Here is a 21,636-nt window from a genome sequence, read left to right on the forward strand (position 1 = left end):
CAGTTTACAAGAGTAAAAATGCAATTCTCAGTGACCCTGTCTTTCTTTAGGTGTCTCCAAGGATTCCGATTCTGGTGTCTTTATGGAAAGCACCAACAAGCTATTTAAACAACTGGAAACTCACAGTGTGTCCCCCTCAGACGTGTTCATTCTGGATCACATGAAAACGCTGCTACTTTTGCATGACACCAAGAGATTGAAGAGTGCCCTGGACGTGTTCCCGGAACACTGCAGGATGCCACTCGGTATGTGCTCTGTTCATTATGCCCTTGGTTCATTGTGCTGCTTTAGAAACTTGTCTCGGGCTCACCTCTGAAAAACTTTCTTCACCGAAACAGTCCTGTATCAGAAAATGTAAGGCTGCACATATGCTTCAGGAGTAGGTTCCCACAGAGGGTTATGCGCCTTGCATCTCTCTTGCTGTAAAAATATCTCCTGATATATGCAGACATGCATGTGCAATCTACTTTTCCAGACTTGTGAGCTCCACTCTTAGGACTGAATTTTTACTGGTTTAAATGGAAGTGGAAGAGTTCATTTCTTTTCCCTTTTCTTTTTCCTCTGCTAGATGTGAAGATGGTCCATTTTCTGTCCCCCAGGTATCTTGGTCTGCCTTCCTGAACCCCTGAAGTTAAAAGGGGGAGTTGAACCATTGGATGATTTCTCTTTTGTTTTCTTCCTCAACCTTTGTTCGATACCTGTTCCATGCAAAGTGTCAGGCACTGGGGCTGACTGTGCTTGTGTGTTCACAGCGCCATGGGGTGGGGCCTTCACGTTAGCAGCTTGAAATGGGCCAAAGTGTGCAGACACTGAGGATCAAAGGATCGGGACTGTGTTTGGGAGCAGCGTGGAGCAGAGCCCCTGTCAGACCCGGATAGGCATAGGACAGACAGCCAGCTGAGTGGGCAGAAGCTCCTGCAGGTCACCTTAGGGCAGTGGTCTCCGAGTGAGTGTAGTGCACGGCTTTCCTCGTCGGAAACCAGAGTACAGCTGAGGAGTCAGACCGACATGTTGAAAAAGCTACATGCCACGTTTCATCACATGAAATGACAGTAAAGCTGATAGTAAAGCCAATGGTAAAGCAGTGTGTCACTGATACAATTAGCAGGTGGATGGGGGATTGACAACACCCTGAGTCAGGGTCCTCAGGAGGACCTGCCTCCACTTTGATCCAGAGCTGATCCATAAGGGGCCTTAACTGCCCCACCTGTGACACTGGTCCCACCACAGGCCCTCAGTGGAGAGAGCAGAGGAGCTCCCTGCCCTTCAGGGTCGTGTTCTTGTGGGGATGGGGAAGTCAGCGAGGTGTGCTTTGTACAGCTACGCCCCTGGAGGAGACACAGGATGAGCAGGAGAGGGTCGGGGAGGAGCTGGGGCCTGGTTATGTTGGGCCCTGGTGGGTGTGCTGAGTGTGTTGGCCCTCGTCCTGGGAGACGGGGCCACTGGGAGGCCCGTGGCATGTGGCTGCACTGAGCAGGGCCTCTTGGGCCATTGTGCTCAGACTGGAGAAGGGGTTGGGGGCAGCGGGGGCTTTGGTCATGCTCCCAGCAAGAGGGCCATCCCCAAGCGTGGTCAGATTTGGGCCAGATGTGAAGGTGGACTCGGGTTTCCCTGCTCCCTGGGCGAGAGCTCTCTTTGGCCTGAGCCCATCATGAGCAGGAGAGGCAGTCAGAGGGTCCGGGACTGGCTGGAGGTGCCTGTCCTTGTCCAGGGTGGGGCTCATGCGCCGGCAAGCCGCTGCCAGTCCCCTGCACGGGGCAGTGTGGGGCCTGGGGGACAGGGGCTTTGTCCTGGTGGGATCTGGAGTGTGAAGCGGAGAGCTGGGGGGTGAAGATGGTGCCTTCGAGGGTGTATGTGCCAAGGAAGGGAGTGGGCGCACTTCTTATGGGAGCAGCTCCAAAAGGAGGTCCTGAGGTATGGGCCGAGTGCTCGAGAGCTGGGGTCCCACCAGTGGGGGGGGGGGGGCCCTGGCCGCTCAGGACCCCAAACCCATGACCCCATGTCTGCATTCTTCCTTCCTGCTGGTTGTTGGGCCCATTGTATTCAGTGTTTTAGCATTTTTACTTCCACAAGGAAGTTTTTGCAAAAGGCCAATTTTATTAAGTTAAACTAATAGAGTGTTTTTATAAGATATGAAAACAAATGATTTATAGTCCAGCTGAGTTCCTCACACTGAAGGTGCTCCCCGCGCATGGCTGAGATGCGTCAGGGGAGCAGGGGGAGAGCTGGGGGCTTTAGTGAAAATCACTGGACAAGTTTTGCCTGGAAGCACTTATTTAATCAATTGATGGAACTAAAATTTAGGTTTGAAGCACTTCTCTGTGAAAATAAATTCCTTTTTTGTGTGTCTGTGTAGGATATGCATTAGAAGTATTTCCATGTCATGCTACTTTATATAATAAAATCTTACAAATAGTGAAGCTTTATTTTCAAATATGGGTTCTGTCTAATTCAGTCAGCTTTAGAATTCTGAAATTGTTTTCTTTTTCATACAACTAGCTTATGAAGCTTAATCAGTAGCTGCATCTCTCCTGTCGATGGGATCAGCCTGGAAATAGTAGCATTTCAATAGCAGACACCGGGCCCTTTCTCTCTCTGCTGCCTCAGCAGTTAGTTTTCCTAGTTTGTGGGTGTTTCATTAACTGGGTGTGGCAGCATATCCATAGCCAGTGCACGTGTTTCTACAGTTGGTCTGACATGCTACATTCTGTCATCTGCGTGTACATACAGTTACCATCTGTGGGGTTTGTATTGTTCTCTGCACACCATGAAGACCCTGCGGGCATCCCCGCCTGAACCCTCCTGAGTCCTCTGTGTCCATATTAGGCATCATCATGCGTGAGGCTGGAGGGCCAGGGGGCTTGCCTGGGGCAGGACAGACCATGCATTTGGAGGCATCTTGGCACACTTCTGTATGGAGCACGAGATGGACCCCAGCCCACAGTCCCAGCCTCTTCTCAGAAATGCATCTCAGCCTCTGCAGCAATCAGCTGTCCCGAGGGCACCAAGGTCTAAGCCTTGGGGTTGGAGCCTTGGACCTGGAATTCCCTGCCGTGAGCGTCTTTACAAAGAGCAAGGCCTGAAACGAGGGGCTGTGCCCTCAGCTCAGGCATTTGCTAAGTCGTTCCTGGGACAGTTCCTGAAACCTGAGTGCCATCCATTGCCAGTGCCAACCTGAGTGCAGCTCATTTCACTTAGAAGTATGCTTCTAATTTCCTGCTGCTTTGTCCACCTTTGGTGTAAACTTATGTTTCTCTTTCACTTCATATGCAGTTTTTTCAAGCTCAGGTGTTAAGCATGTAGTATTGGGTGTGATGTTGTAAAGTGAAATACAAACATTCCAGACTGACCTATACGTTTGTGTGATTTACAAGTGTGCTATTAGTGTCATTTCAACTCCTAAGTTCTGTTTCATTTGATTAATTCAGGATTTACTTTTGGCCTAAGAACTAATAGTTGCAAAATAATAATTTATAATTTTTCTTTTTGTTTTATTTTTCGTTCTGTTGTCTTTCTGCTTTTCAGAATATGCCCGAGTAATCTCAGCTTTCTTTAATTACTGGATCACACATATCCTTCCTGAGAAAAATGATGAATGAAATCAGTGTATCTGTTTAAAAAGAGCTAATATTTGACAAGAAACTAGAAAAGACAGGTATGAAATGGTCTGTGACTTACTTCCTATACACAGAGGAGATGAAATTCTCTTCTAAGCTTTCTTTATAACCCAGACCCTGGGAACTCTGAGGACGTTTCTGCCATATTATTTATTTATGTGTTTGTACATAATAGGTAAATGTAATCTGAGACTTCAAGTGATAAATTGGGAAAAAATTGAAAATTTCTTTGAAATTTTGTATTGTCTTAAATTTTAAAATGGAAATTCTGTTAAACTGAGTAAACTGTATAGTTTGAAGCTATATATATATTTTTTTATAAAGTTTTAAATCACTTGTGTCTGACAGTTTAAGAATGTTGTCTGGGTATTAAAATGTCCATTTTAAGTAGTTTGATTCTACAGTAATTGAATTTATTTATTGTTTTCTTCTCTTTTTTCCTCTTCTCTACTTTGGGGATAATATCAAGAACCTATTTTTCCTGTTTCCTCTTCTTTTAATTTTATTTTTACTTTATTTTGCTTTACAATACTGTATTGGTTTTGCCATACATTGACATGAATCAGCCACGGGTGTACATGAGTTCCCAATCCTGAACCCCCTCCCACCTCCCACCCCATATCATCTCTCTGGATCATCCCTGTGCACCAGCCCCAAGCATTCTGTATCCTGTATCGAACATAGACTGGTGATTCGTTTCTTACATGATAGTATACATGTTACAATGCCATTCTCCCAAATCATCCCACCCTCTACCTCTCCCACAGAGTCCAAAAATCCGTTCTAAACATCTGTGTCTCTTTTGCTGTCTCGCGTACAGGGTTATCATTACCGTCTTTCTAAATTCCATATATATGTGTTAGTATACTGTATTGCTGTTTTTCTTTCTGGCTTACTTCACTCTGTATAAAAGGCTCCGGTTTCATCCACCTCATTAGAACTGATTCAAATGTATTCTTTTTAATGGCTGAGTAATACTCCATTGTGTATATCTACCACAGGTTTCTTATCCATTCATCTGCTGATGGACATCTAGGTTATTTCCATGTCCTGGCTATTATAAACAGTGCTGTGATGAACATTGGGGTACACATGTCTCTTTCAGTTCTGGTTTCCTTGGTGTGTATGCCCAGCAGTGGGATTGCTGGGTCATAAGGCAGTTCTATTTCCAGTTTTTTAAGGAATCTCCACACTGTTCTCCATAGTGGCTGTACTAGTTTGCATTCCCAGCAACAGTGTAAGAGGGTTCCCTTTTCTCCACACCCTCTCCAGCATTTATTGCTTGTAGACTTTTGGATCGCAGCCATTCTGACTGGTGTGAAATGAGACCTCACTGTGGTCTTGATTTGCATTTCTCTGATAATGAGTGATGTTGAGCATCTTTTCATGTGTTTGTTAGCCATCCGAATGTCTTCTTTGGAGAAATGTCTATTTAGTTCTTTGGCCCATTTTTTGATTGGGTCATTTATTTTTCTGGAATTGAGCTGCACAAGTTGCTTGTATATTTTTGAGATTAGTTGTTTTTCAGTTGCTTCATCTGCTATTATTTTCTCCCATTCTGAAGGCTGTCTTTTCACCTTGCTTATAGTTTCCTTTGTTGTGCAGAAGCTTTTAATTTTAATTAGATCCCATTTGTTTATTTTTGCTTTTATTTCCAGTATTCTGGGAGGTGGATCATAGAGGATCCTGCTGTGATTTATGTCAGAGAGTGTTTTGGCTATGTTCTCCTCTAGGAGTTTTATAGTTTCTGGTCTTCCGTTTAGATCTTTAATCCATTTTGAGTTTATTTTTGTGTATGGTGTTAGAAAGTGTTCTAGTTTCATTCTTTTACAAGTGGTTGACCAGTTTTCCCAGCACCACTTGTTAAAGAGATTGTCTTTACTCCATTGTATATTCTTGCCTCCTTTGTCGAAGATAAGGTGTCCATAGGTGTGTGGATTTATCTCTGGGCTTTCTATTTTGTTCCATTGATCTATATGTCTGTCTTTGTGCCAGTACCCTACTGTCTTGATGACTGTGGCTTTGTAGTAGAGCCTGAAGTCAGGCAGGTTGATTCCTCCAGTTCCATTCTTCTTTCTCAAGATTGCTTTGGCTATTCGAGGTTTTTTGTATTTCCATACAAATTGTGAGATTATTTCTTCTAGCTCTGTGAAAAATACCGCGGGTAGCTTGATTGGGATTGCATTGAATCTGTAGATTGCTTTGGGTAGTATACTCATTTTCACTATATTGATTCTTCCAATCCATGAATATGGTATATTTCTCCATCTATTAGTGTCCTCTTTGATTTCTTTCAGCAGTGTTTTATAGCTTTCTATATATAGGTCTTTAGTTTCTTTAGGTAGATATATTCCTAAGTATTTTATTCTTTTCATTGCAATGGTGAATGGAATTGTTTCCTTAATTTCTTTTTCTACTTTCTCATTATTGGTGTATAGGAATGCAAGGGATTTCTGTGTGTTGATTTTATATCCTGCAAGTTTACTATATTCATTGATTAGCTTTAGTAATTTTCTGGTGGAGTCTTTAGGGTTTTCTATGTAGAGGATCATGTCATCTGCAAACAGTGAGAGTTTTACTTTTCCAATCTGGATTCCTTTTATTTCTTTTTCTGCTCTGATTGCTGTGGCCAAAAGTTCCAGAACTATGTTGAATAGTAGCGGTGAAAGTGGGCACCCTTGTCTTGTTCCTGACTTTAGGGGAAATGCTTTCAATTTTTCACCATTGAGGATAATGTTTGCTGTGGGTTTGTCATATATAGCTTTTATTATGTTGAGCTATGTTCCTTCTATTCCTGCTTTCTGGAGAGTTTTTATCATAAATGGATGTTGAATTTTGTCAAAGGCCTTCTCTGCATCTATTGAGATAATCATATGGCTTTTATTTTTCAATTTGTTAATGTGGTGAATTACATTGATTGATTTGCGGATGTTGAAGAATCCTTGCATCCCTGGGATAAAGCCCACTTGGTCATGGTGTATGATCTTTTTAATGTGTTGTTGGATTCTGATTGCTAGAATTTTGTTGAGGATTTTTGCATCTATGTTCATCAGTGATATTGGCCTGTAGTTTTCTTTTTTTGTGGCATCTTTGTCAGGTTTTGGTATTAGGGTGATGGTGGCCTCATAGAATGAGTTTGGAAGTTTACCTTCCTCTGCAATTTTCTGAAAGAGTTTGAGGAGGATAGGTGTTAGCACTTCTCTACATTTTTGGTAGAATTCAGCTGTGAAGGCGTCTGGACCTGGGCTTTTGTTTGCTGGAAGATATCTGATTACAGTTTCAATTTCCATGCTTGTGATGGGTCTGTTAAGATTTTCTATTTCTTCCTGGTTCCGTTTTGGAAAGTTGTGCTTTTCTAAGAATTTGTCCATTTCTTCCACGTTGTCCATTTTATTGGCATATAATTGCTGATAATAGTCTCTTACGATCCTTTGTATTTCTGTGTTGTCCGTTGTGATCTCTCCATTTTCATTTCTAATTTTATTGATTTGATTTTTCTCTGTTTGTTTCTTGATGAGTCTGGCTAATGGTTTGTCAATTTTATTTATCCTTTCAAAGAACCAGCTTTTGGCTTTGTTGATTTTTGCTATGGTCTCTTTTGTTTCTTTTGCATTTATTTCTGCCCTAATTTTTAAGATTTCTTTCCTTCTACTAACTCTGGGGTTCACCATTTCTTCCTTTTCTAGTTGCTTTAGGTGTAGAGTTAGGTTATTTATTTGACTTTTTTCTTGTTTCTTGAGGTATGCCTGTATTGCTATGAACTTTCCTCTTAGCACTGCTTTTATAGTGTCCCACAGGTTTTGGCTTGTTGTGTTTTCATTTTCATTCGTTTCTCTGCATATTTTGATTTCTCTTTTGATTTCTTCTGTGATTGTTGGTTATTCAGCAGCGTGTTGTTCAGTCTTCATATGTTGGAATTTTTAATAGTTTTTCTCCTGTAATTGAGATCTAATCTTAATGCATTATGGTCAGAAAAGATGCTTGGAATGATTTCAGTTTTTTTGAATTTATCAAGGTTAGATTTATGGCCCAGGATGTGATCTATCCTGGAGAAGGTTCCGTGAGTACTTGAGAAAAAGGTGAAATTCATTGTTTTGGGGTGAAATGTCCTATAGATATCAATTAGGTCTAACTGGTCTATTGTATCATTTAAAGTTTGCGTTTCTTTGTTAATTTTCTGTTTAGTTGATCTGTCCATAGATGTAAGTGGGGTATTAAAGTCTCCCACTATTATTGTGTTAATTGTTAATTTCCCCTTTCATACTTGTTAGCATTTGTCTTACATATTGTGGTGCTCCTATGTTGGGTGCATATATATTTATAATTGTTATGTCTTCTTCTTGGATTGATCCTTTGATCATTATGTAGTGGCCTTCTTTGTCTCTTTTCACAGCCTTTGTTTTAAAGTCTATTTTATCTGATGTGAGTATTGCTACTCCTGCTTTCTTTTGGTCTCTATTTGCGTGAAATATCTTTTTCCAGCCCTTCACTTTCAGTCTGTATGTGTCCCTTGTTTTGAGGTGGGTCTCGTGTAGGCAGCATATATAGCGGTCTTGTTTTTGTATCCATTCAGCCAGTCTTTGCCTTTTGGTTGGGGCATTCAACCCATTTACGTTTAAGGTAATTATTGATAAGTATGATCCCATTGCCATTTATTTTATTGTTTTGGGTTTGGGTTTATATGCCCCTTTTGTGTTTCCTGTCTAGAGAATATCCTTTAGAATTTGTTGGAGAGCTGGTTTGGTGGTGCTGAATTCTCTCAGCTTTTGCTTGTCTGTAAAGCTTTTGATTTCTCCTTCATATTTGAATGAGATCCATGCTGGGTACAGTAATCTTGGCTGTAGGTTATTTTCTTTCATCACTTTAAGTATGTCTTGCTATTCCCTCCTGGCCTGAAGCGTTTCTATTGAAATTCTGCAGTTACCCTTATGGGAATCCCCTTGTGTGTTATTTGTTGTTTTTCCCTTGCTGCTTTTAATATTTGTTCTTTGTGTTTGATCTTTGTTAATTTGATTAATATGTGTCTTGGGGTGTTTCGCCTTGGGTTTATCCTGTTTGGAACTCTCTGGGTTTCTTGGACTTGGGTGATTATTTCCTTCCCCATTTTAGGGAAGTTTTCAACTATTATCTCCTCAAGGATTTTCTCATGGTCTTTTTTTTTTGTCTTCTTCTTCTGGGACTCCTATAATTAGAATGTTGGAGCATTTCATATTGTCCTGGAGGTCTCTGAGATTGTCCTCATTTCTTTTAATTTGTTTTTCTTTTTTCCTCTCTGACTCATTTATTTCTACCATTCTATCTTCTATTTCACTAATCCTATCTTCTGCCTCTGATAGTCTACTATTTGTTGCCTCCAGAGTGTTTCTGATCTCATTTATTGCATTATTCATTATATATTGACTCTTTTTTATTTCTTCTAGGTCCTTGTTAAATCTCTCTTGCATCTTCTCCAGGCTGTTTATCTGTGATTCCATTTTGATTTCAAGATTTTGGATCATTTTCACTATCATTATTTGGAATTCTTTATCAGGTAGATTCCCTATCTCTTCCTCTTTTGTTTGGTTTGGTGGGGATTTCTCCTGTTCCTTTACCTGCTGGGTATTCCTCTGTCTCTTCATCTTGGTTATATTGCTTTGTTTGGGGTGGCCTTTCTGTATTCTGGTAGTTTGTGGAGTTCTCTTTATTATGGAGTTTCCTCGCTGTGGGTGGGGTTGTATCAGTGGCTTGTCAATGTTTCTTGGTTAGGGAAGCTTGTGTCGGAGTTCTGGTGGGTGGAGCTGGATTTCTTCTCTCTGGAGTGCAATGAAGTGTCCAGTAATGAGTTATGAGATGTCTGTGGTTTTGGAGTAACTTTGAGCTGCCTGTATATAGAAGCTCAGGGGTGTGTTCCTGTGTTGCTGAAGAATTTGCATGGTGTGTCTTGCTCTGGAACTTGTTGGCCCTTGAGTGGTGCTTGGTTTCAGTGTAGGTATGGAGGTGTTTGATGAGCTCCTATTGATTAATGTTCCCTGGATTCAGGAGTTCTCTGATGTTCTCAGGATTTGGACTTAAGCCTCCTGCTTCTGGTTTTCAGTTTTATTTTTTCAGTAGCCTCAAGACTTCTCCATCTATACAGCACCAATGATAAAACATCTAGGTTAAAGATGAAAAGTTTCTCCACATTGAGGGACACCCAGAGAGGTTCACTGAGTTACATGGCGAAGAGAAGAGGGAGGGGGTAGTTAGAGGTGACTGGAATGAGATGAGGTGGGATCAAAAGAGGAGAGAGCAAGCTAGCCAGTAATCACTTCCTTATGTGTGCTCCACAGTCTGGACCGCTCAGAGATGTTCACAGAGTTATACAGAGAAGAGGAGATGGAGGAAGGAGATAGAGGTGGCCAGGAGGATAAAAGAGGGAAATGAAAAGGAGAGAGACAGACCCAGCCAGTAACCAGTTCCCTAAGTGTTCTCTATTGTCTGGAACACACAGAGATTCACAGAGTTGGGTAGAGAAGAGAAGGGGGAGGGAGGAGGCAGAGACAACCTGGTGGGGAAAAAGGAGAGTCCAAAGGAGGAGAGAGTGGTCAAGCCAGTAATCTCGCTCTCAGGTAAAATTGGGTACTGAAGATTGGGTTTTTAAATGTACAAAATTGACAACAAATACCAAAAAGGAAAGATTAAAAATCTAGAGTAGAGGTTGGATTTTCAAATATATAATATTAAAGAAAAGAAGAAGAAGAATAAAAAGTCATGAGAATTATTAAAAAACGACAGCAACCACAAAAAAATGTATATACAGCATTTGCTTTAAAAATAGGGTCTTTTTTTTTTTGAAAAGTAATAGTAGGTTATAAAAATTAAAATTAAAGGAGAAATAGAGGACTTATAAATTTTAAAAAGTAAAAAAAAAGAGAAAAAGAAAAGAAAAAACAATCAACAACATCAACAACAACAAAAAAAAGAGAATGGTCATAAAAATAGTTAAGATTTTTCTGTGACTTCCTCTGGTGATGTGGGCAGTGTGGGGTCACTTCCAAGGCGTTTCCCTCTGTTTAGCTTCTTCTGTTTGCTGGTCTCTTCAGTGTCTGATTTCCGCCCTGACACAAGGGGGGCGGTGGTGGACACTTCTTTTTTTAGGCTCACTTGTTCGGTCATGCTGTGGGGAGGGAGGGATGCTGCAAACAATTAACACTGGTGTGTGCTCGCAGTGTCTCAGCCACGCTGGGCATGCCCCTACACACGGCGCACACCGCTCAGGCTCTACGTTGCTCTGCCGGGAACCGTCTGAGGCCGGCCCTAGGCTGCATGCACCTCCCCAGTCTAAGCCGCTCAGGCTCGATGCTCAGGTAGCCCTCAGAGGTGCAGATTCAGTTGGGCCTGCATTTTGTGCCCTTCCCAGAACCGAGTACCTCAGGTGTTTGGTGAGCACAGTCGCTGCGACTTATCGCCTTTCCCGTCCCTGCTGCTCAGTTTTCTGGGTGTACTCCTAGTGCCCCATGTCAGGCGGATGGTGACTATCCAGGACCCCAAGAAGTCTTACCAAAGAAGCCTGCTTGCAGTTTGGTAGGTAAAGTCTCTCCAGGGCTGCGATTGCCCCCTTCCAGCCCTTACGGCTCTGGCTGCCTGTCACTGGAGGGGGATGGTCTGCAGCTGGCTATTTCTGTTCCATCCTTTGTTCTGTGTGCGGTCCTGGCTGTGTCTTATGTTAGAGCTTTTTGCGTGGTAGCTATCCCACAGTCTGGTGTGCTAGCCCAAGTTAGTTCGCTCTGGTTACACTCAAGGCATTCTGGCCCGATTCTTAAAAAGCGCTGCAGCCCGTGCCTCCCTGCCCAGCCCCCGCTGCTTCTCCGCTGGGGGAGTTACCGTTGGGCTCGTAATCTGTTGGTTTTAATTATTTATTTATTTTTCTTCCCTGTTATGTTGCCCTCTGTGCTTCCAAGGCTCACCACAGACTTGGCAGCGAGAGTGTTTCCTGGTATTTGGAAACTGCTCTCTTTTTAAGACTGCCTTCCCGGGACAGGACTCCCTTCCTGGGATGGAGCTCCCTCCCTACCTCCTTTGTCTCTTTTTTCGTCTTTTATATTTTTCGTAGCTGTTTTTGAAGACAGTGATCTGGTTTTCTGGGTGCCCGATGTCCTCTGCCAGCATTTAGAAGTTGTTTTGTAGAATTTACTCAGCGTTGAAATGTTCTTTGGATGAATTTGTGGGGGAGAAAGTGGTCTCCCTGTCCTATTCCTCCACCATCTTACGACCGTTCCCCTGTTTCCTCTTGTTGTGGAAGCCATCACCAGTTTTCAGTGAGATTGGGTTTTCAAAACACCAGTAAATGCAGTGTTATAGGACAACATTGTCTCTATCTATAAAAATATACATTTTTTATTGTGGTAAAATATATGTAACATAAATATGCCATTTTGAAGTATGTAATTTAGTAGCATTAAGTACATTCACAGCATCATGAGGTCATCATGATTATCTTCCCTTGTTTTAGGCTGAACGATGTTCCTCACTGTTTATCTACCATCTGTCCATGGACACTGGGTTGTTGCCCCTGTTTCCTCTTATGAATAATGCTGCTGTGAACATTATGTACAAAATTGTGTGTGGACATTTTCTTCAGTTCTCTTGGGAGTGGAATAGCTGGGTCAGATGATAATTCTACATTAACCTTTTGAGGAACTTCCAGACTGTGGTCCACAGGAGGTGTGCTATCTTCATCCCCACCAGCCAAACAGAAGTGCTGAGTTCTCTGCGTCCCCACCAATACTTGTTATTTTCCACTTTTCTGGTAACAGTCATCCTCGTGGTTGTATAAAGGCATCTCTTGGTAGTTTCAGTTTACATTCCATGTACTCATTAGCTGTTCTCCTCTTTGGAGACATGCTTGAAGTTATTACCCATTTGTGAATTAGATTATTAGCTTTTTGTCACTGAATTATGAGCTCTTTATACTGGGTCATATGGCAACTCCAGTTTTTTGAGGAACCTCCATACTGTTCTCCATAGTGGCTGTACCAGCTTACATTCCAACCAGCAATGTAGGAGGGTTCCCTTTTTTCCATTCCCTCTCCAGTAGTTATTATTTGTCGACTTTTTGATCAGGGCCATTCTGAGCAGTGTAAGGTGGTACCTTATTGTAGTTTTGAGTTGCTTTGCTCTAATAATTAGTGATGTTGAACATCTTTTCATATGCCTGTTGGCCGTTTATATGTCTTCTTTGGAGAAATGTCTATTTAGGTTTTTTGTCCATCTTTTGATTGGGTTGTTTAATATTGAGCTGTATGAGCTGTTTGTATAATACATTTTGGAAATTAAGCCCTTGTCAGTCACGTCATTTGCAGATATCTTCTCCCAGTCCATAGGCTATCTTTTTGTTTTATTGATGGTTTCTTTGCAGTACAAAAGCTTATAAGTTTGATTGAGTCCCCTTTGTTTATTTTTGCTTTTATTTCTATTGTCTTGGGAGACTGAATGGTACAAGTTATGTCACAGAATGTTTTGTCCATGGAATTTTATGGTGTCATGTCTTACATTTTGAGTATATTTTTGTATGAGGGTGTGTCCTTAACTTCATTGATTTACATGTGGATGTCCAGCTTTCCCAACACTGTCTTTTCTCCATTACATGTTCTTGCCTCCTTTGGTGAAGATTGACTATATGTATGTGGATTTTATTTCTGGGCTCTCTGTTCTGTTCCATTGATCCATATATGTGTTTTGTTCTGGTACCATGCTGTTTTGATTACTGTAGCTTTGTAGTTGGAGAAGGCAGTGGCACCCCACTCCAGTACTCTTGCCTGGAAAATCCCATGGACAGAGGAGCCTGGTGGGCTGCCGTCTATGGGGTCGCACAGAGTCGGACATGACTGGAGTGACTTAGCAGCAGCAGCAGCAGCAGCTTTGTAGTACTGTCTGAAGTCCAGGAGGGTTATCCTCCTTTTCTGTTCTTTTTCCTCAGAATTGCTTTGGCAATTCTGTGTCTTTTTTGGTTCCATATAAGTTTTGGGATTATCTGTTCTAGTTCTGTGAAATATGTCATGGGTAATTTGATAGCGATCACATTCAATCTGTAGATTGCTTTGGGTAGTATGGCCATTTTAGCAATATTAATTCTTCTAATCCAAGAATATGGGTTATCTTTCCATTTCTTTGAATCATCTTCAATTTCCTTTATTAATGTTTTATAGTTCTCAGCATGTAAGTCTTTCACCTTCTTGGTCAGGTTTATTCCTAAGTTGTTTTTTTAATAATTAATTTTTTTAATTGAAGGATAATTGCTTTACAGAATTTTGTTGTTTTCTGTCAAGTATTTTTTTAATGCAATTTTAAAAGGAATTGTTTGTTTTACTTGCCCTTTCTGACATTTCATTGTGAGTCTAAAGAAATGCAACCAATTTGTATATGTTAATCTTGCATCCTGCTGTTTTGCTGAAATTATCAGTTCTAGTAGTTTCTGTGTGGAGTCTTTAGGGTTTTCTTATATGGTGTCATGCCATCTGCATATAATGATAATTTTACCTCTTCTGTTCCAGTTTATATACTTTTCCTTTTTCTTGTCTGATTGCTTTGGTGAGGACCTTCAACACTGTTGAATAGAAGTGGTAGTAAGAGTGGGCATCCTTGTCTTGTTCCAGATTTTAGTGACAGGGCTTTCAACTTTTCACCATTGAATGTTATGTTGGCTGTGAGTTTGTTATAAATATCTATTATTATATTGAGTTTCCATTATGGTCCCATAAATGGAATTGTTTTTATTTTCTCTTCAGATTGTTCATTGCCGGTATATAGAAATGCAACTGCTTTTTGAAATGAAGCTGATTTTTCATATTGATTTTGTATCCCACTAGTTTGTTGAATTCATGTATTAGCTCTTAACAGTTGTGTGTGTGTGTGTGTGTGTGTGTGTGTGTATGTATGTAATCATTAGAGTTTTCTACATATAAGATCATATCATCTGTGGAAAAGATAATTTTATTTCTTTCCTTCCACCATAGATGAACCATTCTCCAGGGCTCCGTTTCTCCCTCACCTCCCTGTGTTCTTAAGAGGTGTCTGTCCCACTAAGTGGAACCTCCTAGAGGCAGATGAATCAGCAAGGATGCCCTACTGGTTCTGGAGATCTGTCAACTTAAGACTGGTTTCTGTGAAGCTCCCCAGGCTTAATAAAAGTTGGCAAGTGGAGCTGCAAACCAGGCCTGGACAAGGACAGGCCCAACCAGGATGTGCCACCAACCAGGACAGGGCCATAAACCAGGAGAGGTGACCGACCAGGTCAGGTCCACTGACCAGGGTGAGTCACTAGCCTGGACAAGTCCACCGACCAGGACAAATCCACCAACCAGGACAGGCCACCAACCAGGAGAGGTCCATCATTCAGGATGGGCCACCAAGCAGGATGGGTACCCCAGGGGCTGCCTCCTTGAGACTGGATGATGATCCATTTTCCCCATGGAGATGGAAAAAGAACACAGCCATACCCCGAAGTAGGAGCTGTGGCAGCTTCCTGTCTACACCCACAACAGCCTTCACTTACCCCTCAATGGAGACATACTTAGCTGCTGCCACTGCCTCTTCCTCCTTCCCTGAGATGTCACATTGGTGAGGTCAGAGGCCGGGGAATCATGTCCCCTTCACCGCAGGGTTGAGAGGTCACTGGCAGGCAAGTGATGTCAGCCTGCTGCCTCCTCTCCAGAACATCCCACTGCCTTGGGCAGGACACCTGGCTTTCTGATTCACCAGGCTGTAATTCTTCTATTAAGATGCCTCCCAATTAATGACGCGTTTGCCGGTATGAAAATAAAGTATTGGCTGATTCATAATTTCCTGTTATTTCTCCACCTCCAATTTGCATCTTTTAGTTATACACAATTTACATCTTTTCCATGCCCAGCAGGTGGACACACTGTTGATGGAAACTTATTTGCAGATAGGACTTGACCTTTACTTGATTCTTTCTGGTATCAGCACAGAATCCCTGTAAACCCTTCTATCAGCTCACTGGTAGACCAGGACAGGTCACCAACCAGGCCGGGCCACCAACCAGGATGGGCCACCAACCAGGACAAGTCTCTCTGACCACACCCTAGAGGTACAGAGGAACAAGGGTGTAACTGAACAGGTAGGGTAGTTGGGGTTAATCAGTTTTGTGGATCATCCTAATTTCAAGAAGAAAAATGCCTCGTCTAGAAAACAAATAAATCATGTCTCTGTGTCAGCATAAATACAATAATCTGATTCTCCCACTGTGATTGCAGTTGGATGATAATTAGATCAACTTATCTTTTACAATCATGCAGGATGCTTATTCAGTCCGTGCCACTTGTTTTCTGTAAACCATACCAATTAATGCAGACAGAGGAAGCTCTCAAGAATATGAGGAGTGCTCATCAGCTTGCTGACAGTGAGGTGGGTGTGCCAGGCAAACGCCCCAGGCTTTCCTAAACCCCAGAGCCTCAGTGAGTGGAAGAGGTGGCCGAGTCTCACCACTGCCCCCCAGACCCGGAGGCTCAGTGTTTTCAGAAGAAATTGTCCTGGGTTCATTCATCCCCACTTGGCCGGCTCTGGGTTTTCCTGTCAGTGCCCAGTTTTTCTGTGGGGCTTGTCTTTTCATTCAGAGAGTCTGGTGAAAACTTGGGTCCCCTCCAAAGTATGAAGGGTGCGCAGAGCTTCCCCACCCCACACGGAGACACTGCACAACTCGAGGAGTTGCAGGGTCCCCAAAACCCACTCCACGTGACAGACTACCACAATTTTAGTGGCTAAAACAGCATCTTTCATTGCATCCCAGTGCCCATGGGTCAGGCCCAGGCTTGGCCAGCTGTGTCCTGGGTTTGGGACCTAGAGGCTGTGCACAGGATTCTGTTCCTGTGGCTATGGGACCAAGGTCCTAGTTTTCTTGTTGACTGCCAGTGGAGGCTACTCTCACCTCGCTGAGGCCCCCACAAGCCCCAGCTCCCCCTGAGCCTCTGCCCACCTGCCAGCAATTCCTTGGAGGCCAGTAGGAGACCTGGGAAAGACCAGGGTCTGGAAGGCTTCCCCTGGTAGAGTCAAGCTGCCAGGATTGTCTCCCTTCTGGTTCATTTAAAACCAACTGGTTACGGGGCTTCAAGTCCTTTGTCCTTGCATGCAGCCACTGGCAGTGACCCTTCTGGTACCATCTTGGCCCATAGCACCTGGCACAGATCTTGCACTGGTCACTTAACAGGCCACTTAAGGTGACCACTTAGGTCTTCCTTCCAAAGGACCTGCTGTTAGTGTGGTTAGCTGCTGCCAGCCCTTCAGATCAATGTCCTACATAGACCAGATGTCTTCAGTCACCAGGGTAGACCAGATGCCCTTTCACCTTCACCTTCTAGGCCCCATGGATGTTCAGATGGAATCATTCATCTCCTTTCATTTTGCAAGAGAGAATTCTCTCATGACCAGAGAATTTAGGGGACTTGCTTAGTATCACACAGCACTTTTAAAGATAGAAAGTAGAAAGTGAGATGAGCAAGGTGTTGGTGAGAATGTATAGGTGATATGTTATCAGAATTAGATGGAGAGAAATTACCTTTGTGGAAGAATCAAGAGAGAGAGGGCTTCATAAAGGTGATACCTGAGCTAAAAGAGATAGGACAAGGATGTCTGGAAATATAGGAGGAAGGCAGAAATGCTGGGAGGTGACAGCAGATGAAAGAGGGAGGTGCTTCACCTTGTGGCTATATTCTGTCTGCACCAACAAGGAGATATTTCAGTCAGCAGCTATGCTGTTGGTTCAAAATTTTGATACATTTCTACTGGCAGTTATGCCCAAGAATATCTCCTCTTCAGATTTAGTCACCACTACCCTTTCTAGGGCTTCCCTGGTAGCTCAGTGGTAAAAGAATCTGCTGGCCAATGCAGGAGACTCAAGAGACATGAGTTCCCGATCCCTGCATTGGGAAGATCCCCTGGAGAAGGAAATGGCAACCCGCTCTAGTAGTCTTCCCTGGGAAATCCCATGGACATAAAGGGCCTGGTGGGCTACAGTCCATGGGATTGTAAAAAGTTGGACATGGCTTAGCAACCAAACAATACCCTTACTAGAAATGTCCTAAAATAATAAATGTTTTAACTGACAACAACTGCCAGGAATCCGCCATCAAGGCAGTGATCACAGAACCAACATCAAGTAAATATGTCTGCAGAAATCAGAGGGCAGCCTCATCAACTCATCCTCACAGACTCCACAGTATAATCCATTTTCTTCTCTGCAGTATTCTCATTGCAGATTTAGGTGCTCATCCAGTTTTTTATTATATTCATAATGGAGAATGAAGAAGAGGGGAACTAATATTTATTGAGCACCTACTGTCTGCCAGGTATGTGATAAATCCCTTACATCTAATATTCTTCTGTTCTCACAATCTATCAAGAATTTAACAGTTATTATCATCCCCACTTTGTGGATGAAGAAATGTTTGCTTGACCGTAATTGACCGTGAAAAACAGACTGGTTCAAAACTGGGAAAGGAGTAAGTCAAGTCTGTCTATTGGTCACTCTGCTTATTGAACTTATTTGCAGAGTAGATTATGTGAAATGCCAGGCTGGATGAATCACAAGGTGGAATCAAGATTGCCAGGAGAAATATCAACAACTTCAGATATACTGCATATGATACCACCCAATGGCAGAAAACCAAGAGGAACTGAAGAACCTCTTGATGAGAGTGAAAGAGGAGAGTTAAAAGCTGGCTTAAACTCAACATTCAAAAAACTAAGATTATGGCATCCCATCACATCATGGCAAATAAAAGGGAAAAAGTGGAAGCAGTGACGGACCTTTTATTTTTTTGGGCTCCAAAATCACTACAGATGGTGACTATGACCATGAAATTAAAAGACTCTTGCTCCTTGGAAGGAAAGCTATGACAAACCTAGACAGTGTATTAAAAGGCAGAGACGTTACTTTGCTGACAAAGGCCTGTATAGGCAAGGCTATGGTTTTTCCAGTAGTCATGTATGGATGTGAGAGTTGGACTATAAAGAAAGCTGAGTGCTGAAGAATTGATGCTTTCAAACCGTGGTGCTTGAGAAGACTCTTGAGAGTCCCTTGGACTGCAAGGAGATCAAACCAGTCCATCCTACAGGAAATCAGTCCTGAATGTTCATTGGAAGGACTGATGCTGAAGCTGAAGTTCCAATACTTCGGCCACCTGATAATCTCATGTTTCTAGTCAACTCACTAGAAAAGACCCTGATGCTGAGAAAGATTGAGGGCAAAAGGAGAAGTGGGGGGACAGAGGATGAGATGGCTGGATGGCATCACCTACTCAGTGGACATGAATTTGAGCAAATTCCGGGAGATAGTGGAGGATGACGGCTATGCTGATGGTTGGGAAGAATTTTATAGTAAAAGACTCAAAGGAAGATGGGCCTGTTAAAACTAACAGGCATTACATTTCCTTCTACTTGATTCAATAAGTAAAACATTGTATATTCAAGAGAAAGACACTGAAACCATATTAAAGGAGGTGCTGAGCTTGGCAAAAACACTTCTCCCAAAGAATATAGTTCCTAAAGGTCCTTACAGTTGTTCTCTCTGGGGGGCCAAACTCCAAAGAGGAGCCTTATAATTTGGGGAACTCTGGACATCAGAGAAATTGGGTGGTCAGTCGGCATTAAAGGAGAGTGGGGGGACCAGCCCCCATGCTGGAAGTCCATCCTGCAATTTCCCCAGGTGGCACCTAACCTGCAGGTGTTCCAGCAACAGGTATGCAGGTGAGAAAGCTGTTTACCCCATCTGAGCTCAGTACCACCTTGGTTTCACGTATGAACACAAGGCAGTTTTCACACAACTGCAGTGTTCCCTGCAGGTTTCAGGATTGCCATGGTCTATCATACACATGGCACATGTGACTTTTGTACCAAGAACTGTTCACCTTCTCTGCAGATCAGTCCCCATGGCAACTTGTGTTGCTAAGTCACCATCAGGTGGGGAGGGGAAGATACCAGGAGAGCACAACTGAAGTAGGAAGACGATTGTGATGGATGCTACAGACAGACAGATCACCCAATGCATGCAGATGGCCCATCCTGTGTGGGCTGAGCTCCCTGGTGTTGGCCCATCGGGGCAGCCTTGGGGATCCCACACCCTGTAGACCTTGAGGAGGAGTGTCTGTGCTGCCTTTTAGGGGAAACGTCTGCTTTTAGGCAGAAGCTGTGCTTGTTTGGGTGGCAGTGTGTGGAGGGTCAGTGCCACATGGGGTCACTCAGGTTATACGGACCCTGACCCTTGGCCCAGGTCCAGAGCCAAAGGGTGGAGCCCAGGTCGCTTGTCAGGCCCGCATCTCCAGCGCCGCAGCCGCCAATGAAATGCTATAAGAAGCCTTCCTAAAATGCCATGATTCCCTTTCCTGATTATCTGTCCCCTGAAGGCTTAGTGTGAACCCCAGGAGGCTATTGGTAAACACCCCACTTCAGCTCCTGTTACCTGATGGAGTTAAGCATTTCAATCTGGCTGAAGTGTGCCTTGGCAAACTGTCAGTAGGAAAGGGGGTTTCCTGCCTGCCCGGGTCATCAGTAGAACTTGGCCCACATGTGATTACTTGGCGTGAGCAGAGTGGTGGCCGGTGAAGATGAGGAGGTGGCACAGCTGGAGTGCAGGGCTGGGGGCCAGTGGGCAGCCCTCAGGACACCTCACCAAGAGCCGTGTGCACCTGCAGCTGCACGATGTCAGGTGGACGCTGACCCCTCCATCTTGGAGGCTGGAGTCCCAACCCAGGCCTGCTGGGTGCCGAGGGCCTCTGCCTGGCCTGCAGGCTCACCTTCTGGGTCTTCACCTGGCCTTTCCTCTGTGGGGAGAGGGGAACCCAACCCCGTCAGAGTAGGGTCTGCCCTGTGACCTCCTCTGACCTTAATCTACTCCCAAAGGCCCAGCTCCTGAGAAGCCCACCAGGGCGAGGTCTCCCTAGGTTTGTTCACCTGGGGTTTGTGGGGAGAACAGAGAAGAGAGAGGCAGAGAGGTGAGGCTCAGGAGGTGAGGAGAGGCCTGTGGAAGAGATGTCTGGTCCTGGAGGTTGGAGAGGCTCGGAAGGGCCCCGGATACTTTACACAGGTTGGGGAGGGGACACAGGTGCTTCTCGGTGCTGGCCCCCACACTTCTGGGGCCCACGGGTGGCAACGTGGTGCCCCCAGAGGTCAAGGCAAGCCAGGCTCATTCTTCCCACCTTGGGAGGCCTGTGCACCCTGGGCCCGAGGAAGCACAGCCCCTGGAGGTACGGTGAGTGCCCCTCTCCCTCCACATCCATGGTGTTGTGAGGGGGATCGACCAAGGGCACGGGCTCATCTGCCTTTAGTGCCTGGTCTGGGTCCAGGGGTGTGGGGTCAGGGCCTGGGTGGGGTGTGGAGGGTCAGGGGTCCCAAGTGTCTGCCGTTAGATGAGACGCGGCATTCCAGGCAGAAGACTGAGAAGTGAGGGGTAATTGTGCTCTTGGGAAGAAGAGGAAGGATCAGCCAGCAGCATTCCGTGCTTCCTCCAGTCCTGAGCAGGAGAGAGGTCACAGAGGCAGCAGGAGGGATGAGCCGTGCATGTGGACGTAGCTCTTCTGACTGCGTTCCGGGCCAGACACTTGTGTCAGGATGGACGCAGCCCCCAGGCTGGAGGGCTCGGTGCGCTCAGGCCTCCCAGCGGGGCAGGGCACAGATGCTGCGAGAAGGCTTGTTGTCCTGTTCTCAAAGGTCTGAGCCTCTTTTAGCCCAACTGGGCAGCCTAACTGGGCAGCCTCTTGGTGGAGGGTCTCATTGGTGTCATCAATGCAGATGAGAAGGAAAACGATAAAAAAGGAAATCGTGACAAGTTTTTGGTTGGCTGGCTGGGTGAAGGGAAACACACAGAACGAAAGTGCTTGAACTGTCCTCCCAAGTCAGGTTACAAAGAAATTCAAACACTTCACAACAAACAAAACTTTGCCAGTAAAGCTGTGAGGGAAGAGAGGTGGCTGGTGGGAGACGTGGGCACCACGGAAGGTCTTGAAATAACCCAGCAAGCCCTCACCACCTGGAACCCAGCCAAAGCTTC

At 44.1% G+C, this 21,636-nt stretch overlaps 1 protein-coding gene across 1 annotated transcript in view; it reads left to right on the plus strand.

Annotated features, from left to right (window-relative positions):
- ERICH1 (glutamate rich 1) overlaps positions 1–15,189 on the plus strand; it is a 45,155-nt gene extending 29,966 nt beyond the window's left edge. The window contains exons 5-7 of the mRNA XM_068971885.1: positions 51–245; positions 3,526–3,655; positions 14,591–15,189. Of these exons, the coding sequence (XP_068827986.1) occupies positions 51–245; positions 3,526–3,599 (269 nt within the window). The 3' untranslated portion in view covers positions 3,600–3,655; positions 14,591–15,189. The remainder of the gene's footprint in view (positions 1–50; positions 246–3,525; positions 3,656–14,590) is intronic.
- Positions 15,190–21,636: the final 6,447 nt, after the last annotated feature.

Source organism: Capricornis sumatraensis, chromosome 4, assembly GCF_032405125.1.
Source record: "Capricornis sumatraensis isolate serow.1 chromosome 4, serow.2, whole genome shotgun sequence".
Classification (NCBI taxonomy): Eukaryota; Metazoa; Chordata; class Mammalia; order Artiodactyla; family Bovidae; genus Capricornis; species Capricornis sumatraensis.